General features: G+C 42.8%; 1 protein-coding gene across 5 annotated transcripts in view; it reads right to left on the reverse strand.

The window, feature by feature from the left end:
- Window positions 1–18,469, reverse strand: part of PAXIP1 (PAX interacting protein 1) — a 60,043-nt gene that overhangs the window by 15,499 nt on the left and 26,075 nt on the right. For 4 of the 5 annotated variants that reach the window (XM_073009541.1, XM_073009538.1, XM_073009540.1 and 1 more), the window contains 8 exons: window positions 16,056–16,691; window positions 8,508–9,252; window positions 7,919–8,013; window positions 4,357–4,452; window positions 3,004–3,141; window positions 2,199–2,320; window positions 1,580–1,764; window positions 581–624 (listed from right to left, as the gene is read on the reverse strand). In XM_073009541.1, coding sequence (XP_072865642.1) covers window positions 581–624; window positions 1,580–1,764; window positions 2,199–2,320; window positions 3,004–3,141; window positions 4,357–4,452; window positions 7,919–8,013; window positions 8,508–9,252; window positions 16,056–16,691 — 2,061 coding nt within the window. The remainder of the gene's footprint in view (window positions 1–580; window positions 625–1,579; window positions 1,765–2,198; window positions 2,321–3,003; window positions 3,142–4,356; window positions 4,453–7,918; window positions 8,014–8,507; window positions 9,253–16,055; window positions 16,692–18,469) is intronic. The other variant, XM_073009542.1, reaches the window with a different exon arrangement.

An 18,469-nucleotide genomic window follows, 5' to 3' on the forward strand; every position in this document is an offset into this window, starting at 1 on the left:
AGGAAATATGAATGTGGGGAAAAGAGAAAAGACAACTGATATTCCACTCATCACACTTGACAGATGAGAGAGAATGCAGAAAGCAACTCTCTGTCTTGTAACTAACAACCAATGGCGATTTTCAAGAATCGCCTATCCTGAAAAGCAGAGACCTCAAGCACTGTGATGTGACTCCCAACTCAGGACACTATGAAAACATTTCCCCTCATCACGAGACCCGGGACTCCTTAAGTTCTGATCTGTAGCCCCAAGTAGGTTACACATCCATTGCTTCCAATGGTTCTTAAAGTTCTTGCCTTTCTAACCCTACGAAAAACAAGACATCACCTTTGATTTTACTGTTCTCTATAAGCAATCACACAGCTCTCTGAAGCAAATGAGCCCCTCACATGTATATATAAAAATAATGACAATCACATCCTAACAACTAAGAGAAAAATCAATCCTAGGATTTACTGGAGTAGATAATTCATTTGTTATCATGTTGACAAATTACTAATGTTTAATTTATTACAAATCCATTCCTACTGCAGTTTAATAATACAGTAATAGCCAAAGCAAGGTCATTAATTTGACATACCATCAACAACTCTGCAGACACTTTTAAGGGAACTCTCCAAGCATCTAAAGAGAGAAACACATTATTTTTTATGATAGGTACATTGTTCAAATAAAAAGGCCTTTTTGTAAAAGTCTTCCCTGATAATCCTCAACAGACAGGTGGCTTAGCTGACAATACTTAGTAAGGATAAATGTAAGTACTATAATGAAGTTTTAAAGAAAGCTTTCCAGGCAAGGTGAGGGAATGCTGCTGCGTTCGTTTCACATGCTGTCCGGATGAAGTAGCAGTAGGACCACTGGCAGCAAACAACAAAGCAAACGCCGTGTCTAAACCCATGGCGTTCACCCTCCCACTGCTGGTTGGGTTGTCTGGATAGACATTTCTAGGCCTGTGTCCAAGTCTGGGTTTCACATAGTCTGGCCTCTAGCAGGCACAAACCTTCTTGCCTATCACAGGAGCCATGATGGCATTCAAGATGTAACAGCAAGTCAGTCAAAGCTCAACAGTGACAAAGAGGACAGACGTCAATTCTAGGAAAGCAGGGAATGTTCTGTAAGGTAGGGAGCAATTTGGATAAAAGATTAACTGGCCTGAGAGGCAAGACTATCAAAAAGCTTTCAAGCGCTCCTTCCATCTCTAAGAGTTCATCAAAAGCAAACAAAAATAGTAAACCATGGCACACGCCTGTAGTCCCATCTACTTGGGAGGGTGAGGTGGGGAAATCACCCAAGCCCAGGAGATTGACACTGCAGTGAGCCATGATCACACCACTGCACTCCAACCTGGGTGACAAAGTGAGACCTTGTCTCAAAAAAACAAAAACAAAAACAAACAAACAAAAATCCTGGGCAGAGTAGGGAGAAGGAAGAAAGAGCATAGAAAGGAAATTGGAAATGAGTCAAAAACTGATTAGAAAGCTCAAGCCAGGCCTGGTAATTAGTATGAATAAAAAGATGGCAGAAGTAATGCTAATGATTTAATTTAAGTAAGATTTGCAGCATGTAGAATTTCACTTACCTAAAAGATTTAAAACCAAATGCTGGGTAGGGGCAAATGGATCCTGCAGACTGAACGCTGTGTAGCGACTATACTGAATCTGCCTCAGTGCCTCAAAGTTTCCCAGAAGAATGTCGCCAAGCCACTGGGCGTTGACACAGGGTATCCTCCACTCTTTGGCTTTTTCATACTTTAAACCAGTTGGTCTTTTATTTTTTGAGGAGAAAACATATTTATTAAATGTTAGAGATGTCAACTGTCCAAATGTACATTTATTTCCAACAAAAGGCAATAAAAAATTTCTCATAATAGAAGGGGGAGGCATATCCTAGCAAAGTTGAGGGTGACCCTGAATGATAATGAAATATACACCTCAAGGCTCAAATAGAATTACAAAACCACCTAGGAGTCTTACTTTTACCCTATTCCTGTTTTGTTAATTCAAATTTCATTAATTCAAATGTTTTCTAGGTATTTCTACTAACATTACTATATCATTGTCATACTTTGTTTAACAGACTTTGATTTCCACAAATTTCTACCACAAAACTATGGCACACTAAAAAATGCACAACTATTGAAATAGCCACTATATTGTGTGTAAATTCATGATTAAAAACGGTTTCAAAAATGTACTTACTCTTTACAGATGAGGACTGTGTTGCTGCGGCATAGGTAACCCGTATATTTGGCGCCCGCCAGATAAGCCATTAATTTTAGGTCATCTCTGTCACTATCAACAAATCCAGTCACAGAAATAATCTAAGAAAAAAAAAAAAAAAAGAGAGAAAATAAGATAAACACAAAATAAACAAAAAACCAAAACCAAGTACTATTTCTTCTACTTCTTAGTTGACATATATATTTATTCACTATTTTTTTGGCATTATGGAACACATTTGGTAATATTTCTAAAACTTTCAAGACCAGAACTGTATTAATGGTCAAAAGGTTACACACACAGCCCTCACGGGGAAGAAGAAAAAGAATGAACATGAGATGCCTTGTTTACATTACTGCAACACTGCTCAGACAATCCCAACAGTGACGTTATAAAGCACATAACCATGAGCCAGCTCCTCCTTCTCCTCACTGACCCCAGTGCTGAGATCATGTGGGTGGGAGGACCCACAACTATTGATTAGCTCCACCCACTAGGGGCTGCCTTTGGTACAAGACATCTGATTTATTTTTGGATTTTAAATAGTGTCAAAGACTGGAGAATCCATTAAATATCTACTACGTGCAGAACGTTGTGACTGTTACAAGGAACTAAAAGAAAGCAAGCTATTTCTTATGAGCAGGCACTTATAAAACGGGCAAAAGTACACAGAGAAGCTCTGACTCGGAAGCCAGCGCGGGAGCCTCAGGTAAGTGCTAGCAAGTGATTACTGGCCAAAGTCGAAGGATGATTTAACAAATGGAACGCGAGGACTCTATCTTACATGCTGTGAACACGGCTTTCCTCCTGGTGGGAAGGCCACTGGAAAGTGAAGGGCTCGGTGCGGCGGTACCATTTTCTTCTTCTTTAAGACTGTGTTTAACCAGTGTGCAGTGATACATCTCTTTCTTTCTCTTATTGCCTATCAAACATAAAATTATAGGTGTGTTGTTTTTGTTTTTCTGCTGCAGGATTAAAGAAAATTCTATGGTTGTATAACTACAATGCCCTTTTCATTGGAAGCCCCATAAAAGAATTTCATGACATCTAGCACTTGATTGAAGTAACAAATTAAAACCATGTAGCTGGTTATTTGAAATACAACCTAAAAATGTTACCATCCATCTGCAAACAAGAGTCTACAACTGAGGACAAAAGCAACAAACTCTATCTACGACAATCTTAAAAATAACGTTAGTGATGAGTGAAATAACACGTAGGACCACCAAAGTTATAAGTGCCCTGTAAGAACACAGAGGGCTGCACATAAGAAAAAATACAAAAAACCATCCACCTAAGATGAACCACAGGAAAACAAAAAAAGTCTCAGACGTATTTCCACATTTTTACTGGAAAAACAGACCCTGTGAACGGCTATCCTCTTTAACAGGGGTGTCTTGGAGGTCATTTGTCACATACACATAATCTGTCTACAATAAGCATAATTTTTTGAAAAGAAATGAAACTTCAGAGAGCACAGGAAGGTAATATCGAGGAGAAAGCCTACATCCCGGCAGGTTTAGAAAAGCTCTGTAAGGGACCTGTCTTTGCACGCTTATGTGCGAGTCACACACCAGTACGGAATCCTGCCTCCCTTCACCGTGCAGAGAGCAGCTGGAATGGTGACTGCAGGGAGCGTCCACCCTTTCTTTTTTTTTGAGACAGAGTCTTGCTGTCGCTCAGGCTGGAGTGCAGTGGTGAAATCTCGGCTCACTGCAACCTCTGCCTCCTGGGTTCACGCCATTGTCCTGCCTCAGCCTCCTGAGTAGTTGGGATTAGAGGTGCACACCACCATGCCCGGCTAATTTTTGTATTTTCAGTAGAGACGGGGTTTCACTATGTTGGTCAGGCTGGTCTCAAACTCCTGCCCTCGTGATCTGCTCACCTCGGCCTCCTGTCCGCCCTTTCTTACCACCACCTAGGAATATCCCTTTCTATCTCCATCGCTCAAAGACAACGGTGCCCACAAAAGGTATCAATCCCACCAAAGAAATGATCACAGGAAGAAGCAATTTTCCTATCTTCAGAGGTAGAAAAAAGCCCTTTCCAAAAATAACAATCAATCACCAGCATTTAAGATTGCATATAAAAAATGCCAGACCTTGCTCCTCGTCGCTGCTAAGGTTATTTTCCTTACCTGTGCATACACGCTGCTGACTTGACTCTCACAGAGAAGGTGTGTACATCGACTTGTGAACGTGGGGTCAACAGTGCCACCATGTGCCTGGATTATCTACACACAAAGACCCGACCAACGCAGTCATCAATTTCGATCACTCAGAATAGAGGAGAATTCCAATTTCAAATAAGGCAGCTATTAAAAGACTCTATCATACATTTATATCATGTATTTCCCCAAAGTATTAAGGACATGTAACAGTTCTATTTACAGACTTTTCTACCCAGCACCATACAATGAAAATGAACTCCAGTACTCTAAATTTAATCTGAATTTCCAGGAAACAAGAGAAGAAAAATGGAATGCACTCCAGGGTTTCTCAAGCTCAGCATAACTGCCACAGGGGGTTCTGGGAAGTGGGGGCTGTCCTGTACAGAGGAGGATGTTTGGCAGTGTCCCCAACTTCTACCCACCCTATGCCAGCAGCAGCCCCCTAGCCGCGACTACTAAAGATCTTCAGATACTGCCAAAGGTCTATGGTGGGCAGATCCACCTCCCTCGAAAAGGGAAATAAAACGCAAATCAGAATGAAATTAGTAAATCCCAACAGTTGCTTCTCAAAACAGATCTGCTTTTCTAGGGGGAGGAACTGCTCTGCATCCGGGCTGTGACGGCTGCACGACCTCGGGCATTCTTTAGAACTCAAAATATTGTACACGGAAAAAGGAGAATTTGAGGGCCTACTGGGTGAAATATAAACTTTTAAAAGACCTGCCCCCTAAAAAAACCGATTGCTTCACTTCCTACTTTTAAGATGTACATGTTTATTTTTCCTCCGGCTAAGCATAAATATAGTTTAATGAGGCACAGGACAGAACCACAGGTTCCTCGCCAATCCCTGCTTTTCACTCCCCGGAAGCACGTTCAGCACTTGAAGCTGTTTCTTCCGACAAGCATGAATATATTCTAACTAACACTTTACATTAGTTCCTTTTCTCTAGTTTACGTGACCATCTACCGACCTCCTACAGTGGACACCCTTCCCCACCATAACACACACTCTTCAAGCCTTCCTGATTTGGTTATATCCAGACTCTTGTTTAGATCAGTCATCAGTGACTTAACGCAGCCCAGCCACATGGCTTAATATGGCAGCCTAAGATGAGAGTTTCTTTCTGGTATAAACTTTGGTTTTCCCTGGTGCTAATCACTTCCTTATCCCAGCCCCCCAGAATTTGCCCTTAGTTTTCTATATACTTTTCACTATTCCATTCCCAAACTCTATGAAAAATGTACATGTGGTGGTTTTATAGTATGTCTGCAAACTACTGTATACTCCCCTAGCCTTAAATATGGTCTAGACTTAGTCATTGAATATGGTAGAATTGACAGTGCGAGTCTCCTGTAACTCATATTTTCTCTTTCTTATGATTTTCTTAATAACATAATAACATTTTCTTTTATTTAGCTTACTTTATTGTAAGAATATGGTAATACATATACAAAATATGCATTAATTGACTGTTTATCACTAAGGCTTCTGGTTAACACCAGGCTATTAGTAATTCTGGCTTTGGGGAGTCAAAAGTGATGTATAGATCTCTGATTGCATGGGGGTCAGCACCCCTAGGCTCCACACTGTTCAGGGGTCAGCCGTACATGTCACTCCTGAATCCACCAGTGTTTTTGTTTGCTTGCTCCTCCAGGAAGTCTCTCTTCCAGTCCCAGGTCTAGTTCTCTCTACACCTACTTTCTCATCTATTAGCGTTTCCCTTCACCTCCATCCTAGGAACTCTCTTGTCATCTCTGAGTCAAACGCCTCATTTCCTGGCTACCAGGTCTCACTCTCTGCTGGCATAGTGGCTTCCTAAGGAAGAATATAAGGGAGGTACATTTTCAACCATTAGTGTACAAATATCCTCCTTCCATAGTCTTATGACTGACAGGCTCTATAGGTTATTTTAGGTTGGAAATTATTTTCCCTCAAAAACGGAAGAAGCTGCTCCGTTGCTGGCGCACTGAACTGGAGGCTCCCGAAATCGCCCTGACTCCTGATCTGTCCACGTTTCCCCTCCAGTGAGCTTGTCTTTGAGAGAAAACAGTTTTCTCTACCAGCATTGTGACCGTTCTCAGTTGCCTTATCACGGCTCTCCTTATACTTCTTTTCTATCTGAGGGCACATGGCCTTCAGCTGCAAAGCTATTTTCTTTCATAACGTTCTTGCCTTCATTTTCTCTGTTCCCAATCTCCTATTTAATGTTAGACCTCTTGGATAAATCCTGAACTTGAAAACAAGACAAAAAACCCAAACTGTCCTCCACTAACTTTGGTATCTTTGAGTTCTGTCGTACTTCTCAAGACAGTTTCTCAGTGCTGCCTTCAAACACTTCTGACTTTTAAAAAATCTCTGCTGCTGTCCTTCTCAGAACTGCCCCCTTCGTCCCTCACCCTGGCACATGCCATCCGCCTCTTTCCTCAGCCAACCACAGTCATCTCTCTGGTCACCTTCAGATTCAACCCTTTACTACTTGAAATGCACAGCTGATCACTTCACCTGCATCTAAACTCCCCTACATGGCGCATCACCAAGGTCTTGGAAGACATGCCAGCCCTGGCTCCTGCCCCAACCCCTGCCTTGTGGATCCCACTGAGGCAGCGTCCTTTGCACCCTCCTGTCAGTTTCCCCAATCACATGCCTTTGACTGTGCTGCACCATTTGGAAAATCCTCCCCTCTAATTCTCACTCCTACTCATCCTATAATAAGCAGTTCAGGAATCACCTCTCCCAGTAGTCTTTTCTTAACACATCACCCCACAACATGATGGGTGAAGGTCCTTTCTCAGGCTCTCACAACAGCCTGCCTCTGACACCCTGCCTCTGCTTAGCTGTGTGGCTGCCTCTCGCACTGCTCTTTGGTTTTCTCCGTCTGTGATTTCCCACATATTCCCTAGGTCTTGCAGCACGCTTGGCACACAGGTGGGGTTTAAGCACCAGAGATGTTTATAGTGAAGCACATTCAAGATATATTAGAGGCACATTTAAACTCAGTTTTTATAAAAAAAAATTTTTTTTGACTCAGTTTTGTTTTGGGGAATGCAAGAAAAAGTATTTCTTTTCTTTAAAGGCCACCATGCAAAATAATAAATAATTAAATTAACTCCAGTTTCACAATTAGGCTGGAAGAAGTTGAGGTCCTAGAGATTCTGGGATTTTCTAACAGTTACCTCTAGAGAAAGAGATATGACTGAGATCCATACAAATTAATGGTCCCTCTCCCAGGACACCAAAAACCTGAACTTATTCCCATCGTCCCCATTACACACATATAATTAGTGCCCCTTGGAATTTCTAAGCTGAAAAAAATAAGAAGTCTACCATCTTCATCTAACAGCTGAGAAAACTGATGCCCAGAAAAGTGCTGTGCCTGAGGCCACAGAGAATGTTAATCAAAATGCCCATCACACATTTATAACACATGTAGGTGCAGCTCAGTGAATGCAGCTAAGTGAACATAGTTACATCTACATAAGAAAGAAGCATCTTCAGATACAGTCGTCCTTCCTCCAGGCACAATCTCACCCTTTTCCAGGTGGCCAGCAGTTGCTTATCAGACATCTGCTCTGGATAATCCGCAATTGCAAACACACATCCCAATAAGAAGCCTTCTTCTGGAACTAGAGTAAAATTATACAAGAAAAAGAAAATTAAAACCCTATGAATCTGCTTGCACTAAAGTTAAAAAGTGGTGCCTTGCAATGTGATTCTGTTATGTTAATCAGTCTTGACCATGACATATCTACCAGTAATCAGAGTGCATGGGGAATACTGCTACAAAGATACTAGTTATCTGTCTACATCAAATAATCGTTAAAAACTAAAACCAACGTAACTTATGCCTGGCCATTAAATACCCTGAGGGAGTCCCTGTGGCAGCCTAGATGTTCTACAGGACACCAATATTCACTTCAGCATATGATGTCCCAAAGTACAAAAGAAAGCATAATTATCCCATGGTAACGATATTCTTTGTTAGGTATGAGACTCACACTCTCCATGTTGTAATAATTGTTTTGACATGAATCCTTACCCCACACTCAAACACTCTCAAAGCATTTATGTGAGTACAAGACTTTTAGGAGAGGGGGGAAAAAAAATCTCCATTACTAACTCTCCACTGCTGGATCATGTCCAAAAAGCTGATGATGCTGAGGTGGTGGTGGTGGTGGCTGCTGTTGCTGCTGCTGCTGCGGGGGCTGCTGAGGTGGAACCTGATGCTGCAGTGCCTGTGACGTCTGACTCAAGTGTGGCGCCGCCTGACTTTGCATCTGCTGCTGCTGGTGCATGCGCTGGAGCTGCTGCTGCTGGAGCTGCTGCTGCTGAATCTGCTGTTGCTGCTGCTGCTGCTGGAGCAGGCTGTGCTGCTGCTGGAGCTGGGCGAGCTGCTGCTGCTGGAGCTGGTGCTGCTGCAGCTGATGGAACTGCTGCTGCAGGGCATGCTGCTGCTGAAAGGGCTGGAGCTGCTGCTGAGGGCGATGCAGCTGCTGTGGAGGATGCAACTGTTGCTGTGGAAACTGGAGCTGCTGCTGTGAAAACTGATGTGGATGGGCTTGCTGCTGCTGCTGCTGCTGCTGCTGCTGCTGTGAAAACGGATGTGGTGGCTGCTGGGGGTAAGGTTGCTGAGAAATCTGCTGCTGCTGCTGCTGGAGCTGCATTATCTGCTGGGGCTGAAGGTGTAAAACCGGGTGCTGTTGCTGCTGCTGCTGCTGGGCCTGCTGCTGCTGCTGTAGCATGTGTGTCTCTGGAGTCACTTTCACTTGGCTAAACAGCACTGCATTGGCATTTGTATGTCCCTGCTGGCTGTGATTCACCTGCTGTTCTAAATTTTTCGTAGGTGCTGAAAGCGTCTGTAAGATCTACAAAACAAGTTAGGTGAAACATTATCAATAGTTCCTGAAACAGACGAATGATAATTTCTTAGTCATGAGAATAATAGCATCCTATTTATTAACAATATTCAAGCAAGCAGACACAGCAAATGACTGGAAACTTCAAAACAATACTGCATTTTCTTTTGTATTTATTTTGTAACACCAATATCATAAAGTACATTCACATATTGAGACCACCAAAATTTGAAACTACGTTAGTAAAATGGAGTAAACTAACGAATTAAAGTGACAGACTCAGACGGCTGATGTGCTTGCCAGAGCAAGGCGTGTGAGTCCTGTGCACAACTGGAGGCTAAGCCTCGGTGCTCCCTGCACTGTCCGCGGTGCCTCTCCACTGCCCATCGCCCACATCAGCTCCGCAGACCCTCTCCTGGCCCAGGAATGCACTGAGGAATGACAGGTGGTGAAAGCATCTGGTAATCAGGTTCAGCTGCACCTCAAACCTTCTCGCCACAGCTGCCACTTCCCATTTCCTCTTGTCTTACAGCCCAGAGTCTAGTAAAGAAAGGTTCTCAGTGAATCACCTTCCTGATGAAAGCAGCATGACCCAAGTTGTGACTCCAAGAGCCCTTCGCTCCACTGTCAACTTGCTATGTGCACTGGCATTCTTCAGAAAAGGAGGCCAGCTAAGACACCACCGGAGCTGTTTCAATGGTAATGTTTCTCCCAACTAAGAACTCATCATTAGAGTTGGGAAATGCTGCTTCCTCAAAAATGACTGAGTTCTTCATGTGGAACAAAAATATTTCAAGCTAGAAAAAAAGAATTCAAACCAGACTATTTGTTTTCTAGCTCTTTCTGCTTCACAATGACAGGGAATAGGCTGAGAGTTCTGCGTACACTGAGGAGTAGGAGAAGGACGGTGACCAGCAGATGCCCACCAAGAAGAGCAAGTTATTTTTTTAATATCCTATAGTGTACTGAATACAACAAAAGATACATGTTATACAATGAATTTTGTTCCACATGCTCAAGCAACAAAAATTTGAAACCAACTTCTTATGGTCATGGAAATCAGTAAAAATAGATTTTACTAAACTCAATCCATATAACTTTTAACCCTATTAAAAGCATTTAAAATGTTAACAAAATTCTAGGAATTTGATTTTAACACATATCAGAACTGTAACAAAATCTCAAACATATTCTAACATGTATCTTTCACTTAAACAGACTCCAAATTGCAAAGGTTATATGACCTGCAAGGGTAACAGATTTTGGGTTTAGTGATAAATAATTGAGTTTAGAATTGAAATAGGTCAAAATCAAGAGCTTAGGTACACCCATCTTTAAAATCACCTTATGTAGGAAACATCTTTATGAGATTCAAGACTTCAGAAACACCTGAGTGGAACTCTAAGCAGAAAAATGTCTTTTAAACAAAATAATAAGACAACTGTTTCATCTCCATATTTAAAAGTATTTTTAAAAATCCAGAAAAGAAGAGGGGGAAATTCACCCCATCACATGCCACCCCGTGGAGCCCAGCAGCATTTGGTGCTGTGCCAACACCCCCTAGAGAAGCAGGCGTGTGTGGGGCACCTGCCTGCCTGGTGGGCACCAGCCATGAGCCCTACACGGCAAACTGCTGGAAACAGCAGCTGCCTCTTGAGAAGGTAAACAGCAATGAGGGGTAGGAGGGGGCGGAGAGTTTAACTGTTCACTCTGTCCTTTGGTATCACTTGAATTTTTGAATTTTATACACATATTCCTTTTTTACCCTCATATGTAAACAGCCCTTGGAACTCTGAGGGATAGTCAAGAAATAAATGCCCATCTGCAGGTGGACAGGGCTGAACCAGCCATTCACCACATGCTGCTCCCCGCGCCTCTACACCTGCCAACTCCAGGAGGAAGGGGCTCAGGAAGGGGCATGGGACCTAGACAAACACAGCAGCAGACATCAGGACAGGACAGAGGCCAGAGGCTCCTATTTTTCAGATTGGCCACGAGGACTCAGCAGGGTCTGCTGCCTGCAGAAAGTGCTCCATCTGATCTCAGAGGGCTGAGGGAGGCCTGGGTGGGACAGGAGCTGTTTCTACTACAGGCTTCAGTTAAGATGGGTCCTCGTCCACTGCTAACCCAGCCCATTAAGGGAGAAGAACAGATGGAGATTCAGGATGAGAGTCCCGGCTAGAAATGAAGACGGCCATTGGCCTGGAACCTTTTCCACTTGAGGCAGCAAGAGGTGCAGGCCTGACTGAAGAGGAGGCATCTGCAAGACCAGCCATCGAGATGCCACCCAAAACCCCTACCACAGTCATCTGATCACTTTTTCAACCATCTGATCTGCCTCTGGCTGGAAACATGTTAGTCCTGAAGAACGTATGAAAACGAATCTTAATTGCTCAATTACATAATTGTGCTATACTACAAACAATTCTGAATGAATGTCAAGTTAAAATTTTTCCATTACAACTGTCATAATCCTCATTTATACTACATTAATACTGAGTTACTGAATTCCATATACAGAAAGCATTATGATACACACCACATGGCTTTTAACCACTATAAATGTGCAATTTAAACAGGATTTTGATGGTAAGTTACGCCCCCCCAACCAACATTAGTTCAACTAAATCTGTCCCATATTTCTAAAGTTTCAAAAAGTCATTTTCCTCACATCTAGCAGTAAAATGTCCTTATGTTCTCTTGCACTGATGAAAGTCTCTCAGAAAACCTCTGCAATTCTCACTAGTGATCAAATCCATTCACTCACTAGAAATGGATGGAGCCTTCTCAGTTTTCCACTGCTAGAGCACACAGCTGAGTATACCAAATTTATCTCCTAAGGACAATTTCCAGTGCAGAGATGTGCTCAAACTCCCTATTGCAGTCAATTCTTTCCATTTCAAAGTAAATTATTTTGTCTCTATATCCAAATACAAACTTAAGGAAGTTTATATATATATATATGTAATTTTTTTTTTTTTAGACGGAGTCTCACTCTGTCGCCCAGGCTGGAGTGCAGTGGCCGGATCTCAGCTCACTGCAAGCTCCGCCTCCCGGGTTTACGCCATTCTCCTGTCTCAGCCTCCCAAGTAGCTGGGACTACAGGTGCCCGCCACCGCGCCAGGCTAGTTTTTTGTATTTTTTTAGCAGAGACAGGGTTTCCCCGTGTTAGCCAGGATGGTCTCAATCTCCTGACCTCGTGATCCGCCCATCTCGGCCTCCCAAAGTGCTGGGATTACAGGCTTGAGATACCACGCCCGGCCGGAAGTTTATATTTAAACCAACATCCATTGTATTTGAAAAACATAATAAGGCCTATAATCCCAGCACTTTGGGAGGCTGAGGTGGGTGGATCACCTGAAGTCAGGAGTTCAAGACCAGCCTGGCCAACATGGCAAAAATCCATCTCTAATAAAAATAAACAAACATTAGCCGGGCATGGTGATGGGCACCTATAATCCCAGCTACTCAGGAGGCTGAGGCAAGAGAATCGCCTAAGCCAGGGAGGTGTAGGTTGCAGTGAGCAGAAATCGCACCACTGCACTACAGCCTGGGCGACAGAGTGAGACTCTGTCTCAAAAAACAACCAAAACATATATATTAGGAATAAGTAGTAACTAACCAGCAGTAACTGACCAACACTTTTTGACACCACAAATAAATGAAGAGCAAAGAACATTTCCTATTTCAAGTGGATGACTTCTGTCCATAATTTCTCACCTAAAGGAAGTGAGAAAGTAGCATTTCTCAAAGTGCCAGAGGCTTCATCCATGATTCCTCACACCAACCCTATGAGAGATCTTTATGGCCCATGTCCCACATATCCCACTGCTGACAGGACAGGTCCACTGTGTGGTCCCAATCTTCCTGCCAGGACTGGTCACCTCAATTCCTCCACCCCAGCAGTATCATCACTCTTCTCATGTCTGAGGTCAAAAATGCTAGAATCCTGTTGGTCTCTAGCCTATCATTCTTTATGGCCTTTACTTTCTACCTGTCACGAATCCTCTGGTTCTCAGGACGACTGTGTGATTGTCACTTTGCTGCTCTGTGGCTGAGACTGTGCCCTGTGGCTTTATCCCGCCCACCTGCCTGGACGTGGATGCGCAGAGACCAGGGCCAGAAACCTCAGCACTGGGCGGTGCTGGAGCTGCTCCTTCTGTGCATCTACCTTTTCCCTAAACTTGGCTGACCCCAGCGCTCTCATGGGGACCCATTTGGACAATCCCTGGCCTAGAAGCTCTTGGACCTCCTCATCTTGGTGGCCTTCTCCCCATTTCCTCAGCCACACATTCCCAACCACCCCCAAGACCTATGGTCAGTGGCAAGCCTGTTTTCCTCCAGGACCCAGCAAGGTAGCATGGAGTGGTGGGCACCGAAGCAGGCCTGAGAACCCCTCTCTAACAGGCAGCTGCTCCTCAGCTACAAGGCACTGTCACCACCCAGGACTTGAGGAAGGCCAGCTAGGCATTTTATCAGGTACCCACCTCTCAAGCCAGAAACCCAATGTGTACGAAGAATGTCTTCCCTTTCTATTAATCAACTATTTGAAAATCTAATCTCCTCAAACCCAATGATCTTCTCTCTCTACTCATCTTCTCCCCCACCATCTTAACTGTCTGCTGTCCAACATCTAAAGGGCATGTTTGCCTCTACCTTATTCTGGATGCCAGCCAACCGCTGCCATCATCCCGAGAATTGTGTACTACTAATACCCGCTGCTTAGGTGGAGGGGAGGTGAGACAAGGATTTTGTCTGTCCCACAGCATTTCTACACACTTTTTAAACCACTGCTATTATCACACCCAATAAAATGATCATTGTTTGTCAACATCACCTTACACCTACGCCATAATGAATTTCCCCACTTCATCAACATCAAGCCTTTCTACTGAAAGTGGATGTGGAGAATACTGGATCCTGCTTCAGGCTGTTCCTATATGCAGAGCCATTTTTCTGGGACTTTGAACCATTATTATGAAATGAAAGTGTCCAGAACAAGGTGAAGCGGCAGACGGGGCGTCACTATCAGATGGAACAGCCCAGCTGGCTCTCAATGGTGGGGCTCCTCAGAGCCTGGTCCCAGACCCTCCTCTTGCTCTGTCCCGCCTACTATACATCCTCACATCTACCTCCATAGCTTCAGTCAGCCTTGTTTCCTCTGGTTCCACCGCGTAGCAGACAGCCCCTGCATGGATCAGATACCTCCAACCCAACACATCTGAAAAGAAACTTGGATTCTTCAAACCTGCAGCTTTCCCAGTGTCCCTTATCTCTGAAATGGCATCAACTTCCTTCACTTGCTCAGGCCAGAAAGCTGGATCCTCCCATTCATTTTTTTCTCTCTCAAACTCCACCTCTATATCCTCTTATGGGGCCTCTCTGCTTCACTCTTGCCCCTCTACGATCCACTGTTTACACAATACCTATCAGAGTGCATCTCACCCCAACTCAAAACCCAGTGGCTTCCTTCCAAGAAAGTCCATACTCCTCACTATGGCCCTATATGGCAAGGCCCCTTTTAAATCCTTCCTAGAACTCATTCACCTCATGCAGTTCAAATTTTATTAACTTTCTTTTCTTACAACTCAGCAAATTCATGCCCACATTTGTGTCTTCCTTTTGCCTGGGAACTCTGTGCCCTCAGTTCTTCGCACGGCCTTTCCTTGTCATTCAGCCCTGATCTGAGTCACCTCCTGCCTGAGGTCCTTCTTGACCATCTCGTCTAAAACAGCCTCCTTCCCTTCACCTGCTATTATGGGACCCTGATTATTTTCTTCGAAACACCTTTCACCATCAACAGTCCGTCTGTTCCTATTTCTCCTCTTACTGCATGTCTTCTCTACCTAAATTGGTTTTCTTATTTACAATTTTATCTCCAGTGCCCAGAAAAATGCAAAGAGTGGCCAATATACCACCTCAACTACCTTCCTTCTGTCTTAAATAGAAATATATCTACTTAAAACTTTTAAGGCCATGCATGGTGGCTCACACCTGTAATCCCAGCATTCCGGGAGGCCGAGGTGGGTGGATCACTAGAAATCAAGAGTTCAAGACCAGCCTGGCCAACATGGTGAAACCCTGTCTCTACTAAAAATACAAAAAAAAAAAAAAAAAAAATTAGCTAGGCATGGTGGCGCATGCCTGTGATCCCAGCTAGTCGGGAGGCTAAGGCAGGAGAATCATTTGAACCCGGGAGGCGGAGGTTGCAGTGTGCTGAGATCATACCACTGCACTCCAGCCTGGGCGACAGAGTGAGACTCCATCTCAAAAAAAACAAGAACAAAAACAAAACAAAACAAAAAAACAAAAAACAACAGCAACAAAACTTAAGATCCACTCTGTATCAATAAGCTCCATGCTATATAAACTGTAACCTGAAATCAAGGCTTCTTCAACAAATGCATGAATTTGTGCTATTTACTTACTACCATGAAGTTCATTATAAGCAAATCAGGTACAGCTGGTAAACTTCATTATTCTCTTTGGTGCCATTGCTAATTTTAAACTAAGTAAGAGTAGAAACCCTTCAAGGGATACTACGCCATCACTGATGTCCTGTTTCTACTCATCTGCTTTAAATCTTCAACTTAACGTACAGTTACTTTTTTCAATGACCCTGAAATAAATAAATATATATACACACACACACACACACACACACACACACACACAACAGTAAACAGGTTCTCATACAAATACTGCTTGTAAGTTATTTGGTCTGAAAAAGCAAAACCAATACATTACGTTGAAATAAACTGTGAAATCCAATTCTAAAATCCAGTACTGAAATTTTTTTCTGAGTGACTTACATGTGCTACATTTGATGGCCGGTTAATCTGCTGAATGTCAGCATTATTAGTAATATTCCTCAATGTCCGTACAGCTGGACTCCAGGTAGCTATCATTTCTGATCTTTCAGAACTTTGGAGGTTTTGTCCAGCAGCCATTAAATTACCCCGGACCTCAGGGGGCAAAATGTTACCTGGAACGGGTGGGACATTGGCACACAAGTTAATCAACCCAGGCTCCTTTCCCTGAGGCAGCCTGCGTTTTGCTGCAGCTAACTGTGGGACTTCGGCCGGGGTCCAGTTTAAATTTCTCTCTTGTTTTTCTGGTGATGAATCTGAAGAGTCATCAAACATTAATTCCCCTTTAGACTTTTCAGTGTTGGATTTGGGTGAAAACTGCTGGTCACCTGAAGGAGACCCTTCTTGAGAGCTGGCAGGGCTTGACTTCTCATCTGTACTACCCTCATTCTGAGAATCTTGTTCCTCATTTTCTACTTCCTCCTCCTCTTCCTCTTCCTCTTCTTCCTCTTCATAAATAATCAAACGAGGATGATAAAATGCTTCGTCCTTTTTGGTTTTCTCTGATACGCAATCCAGAACCCAGTCAGGAGTCACAATTTTAATACTTGCTCGCTTTAAAGCACATTCGTATTTCTCCTATGAGGAAAGCAGAAACACACACACACAAAACAAAGCTGTAAATTTTATCACATTTCCTACAATTATGCATTTTAGAAAAAACTCAGGAGAGGAATGCAGTTGAAATGTTGAGCAACTATTATTACACTTTTATACATAAGGAAAGTTTGATCTTTAAGACAGAGGACATGAGGCAAAAGTTAAAAGGAACCATACAGCAGTGACCATAGGAAGGTCTCATGCCTGCAGTAGGAGTCTTAAAAGACTTGGCTTAAAATTAACTTTTTAAAATGATATTTTAAGTACAAAAGTAGAGCTAGTAATCCTATGGAAAATTAGGAAGCGAATAATTGCTACCTAAGTTTTTATTGATTGATAATATTTAGAAGCTTGCTTTTCCACGACAGTTAGTAAAGTAACGGCATGGCAGAGTGCCACCAATGCATCACATACACTCATGGAGTGTGGCTGACTTGGCTGACTTGCACAGGATAGCTCTATTCAAGATCCAGTATTTATGGAGCTCATGCTGTATGCCAAGCAGCACTAAGGGATGGAGACACGAAGGATGCAACAAGTCTCTGACCTAACAAGGCTCACAATTTGGTTCTAAAGAGAAATTAAATATGGAATGCAAATACAATATAAAACCAGTGCTGAATGATGCGGTGACAGATTGGAAGGTGATCTCATCAAGGTAAGCTGGAGGACACGAGGAAAGCCCCATTGAAAGGTGACCTTTGGCTGGGGCACAAATGATGACAATTTGCACAGTTAGAACGAAAGCAGAAAATACAGCCCAATGGAAAAGACGTGTCCGTAGTAGTATGTACGGCAAGTTAACAGAGGCCTCTACTGTGGTAAAGAGTGCAGAATGTGGAAGGCACAAGGGAAGGAATAACAAAGAAAGAAGAAATAAATTAAAAATGTTAAGTAAGAGTAATACGACAATAAAGTAACTTTAAAATAAGTAAGTTTGTAAATCTGGCTGTGCTTCTAAAAGCCTAACACATAACAGCAATTCTCTAGCAAACACATAATCAGGGCCCTAAACTCAACTCCATGTCCTGCTGTGGAGCCCCAAGGCAGCACTTGCAATTTCTGGGTAGAATAAGAGTCACACGCAATAGGGATGCGGGGCAGTAGCACAGGGAGGACAGCTGTCAGTCATTCAGTCCTGGCGGCAAACGCCAGGCATTGTCCATCTGGGAGATGCACATCCTTGCAAACAGTGAGCTCTGCACACGGCTCAGCGACTTAACTTGTGTTTGTGAGGTTGTTCTTTCTTAAACCTTTTTAAAATACAAGAAAAACCTAGTCATGGGAGACACCCATGAATAAGAAGCTAAGCAAAGGAAAATGAATGTAATCATAATCACACTGACTAGAGAGAACCACGATTAACATTTTAAGGGTATAGTTTAAATTATTTGTTATAAATATATATGTACATATATTAAAAGGACAAAGGGAAAAAACACATAGTCATAGTAAACAAATACTTTATAATGCTCCTTTTTCACTTAATATATTGGGAACAACCTCCTCCTATGAAAATATGTACACTTTTATGCTTTTGTTTTTAACTTTTTTATGTACATTTTCAAACACAGACCAAATTAGAGACTAGTGGAATAAATCCCTTGTATCTGTCACCCAGCTTCAATAACTGGCAACCTTTTACAAATCTTGCTTCTCCTGGACTTTGTTTATGGATCTCAAATTGATAAAGACTTTCTAAATCACCATAGTTATCATAGCAGCACAATGAACTATAATTCACCTCATCCTCAGGC

Source organism: Chlorocebus sabaeus, chromosome 21 (assembly GCF_047675955.1).
Source record: "Chlorocebus sabaeus isolate Y175 chromosome 21, mChlSab1.0.hap1, whole genome shotgun sequence".
Taxonomy (NCBI): domain Eukaryota; kingdom Metazoa; phylum Chordata; class Mammalia; order Primates; family Cercopithecidae; genus Chlorocebus; species Chlorocebus sabaeus.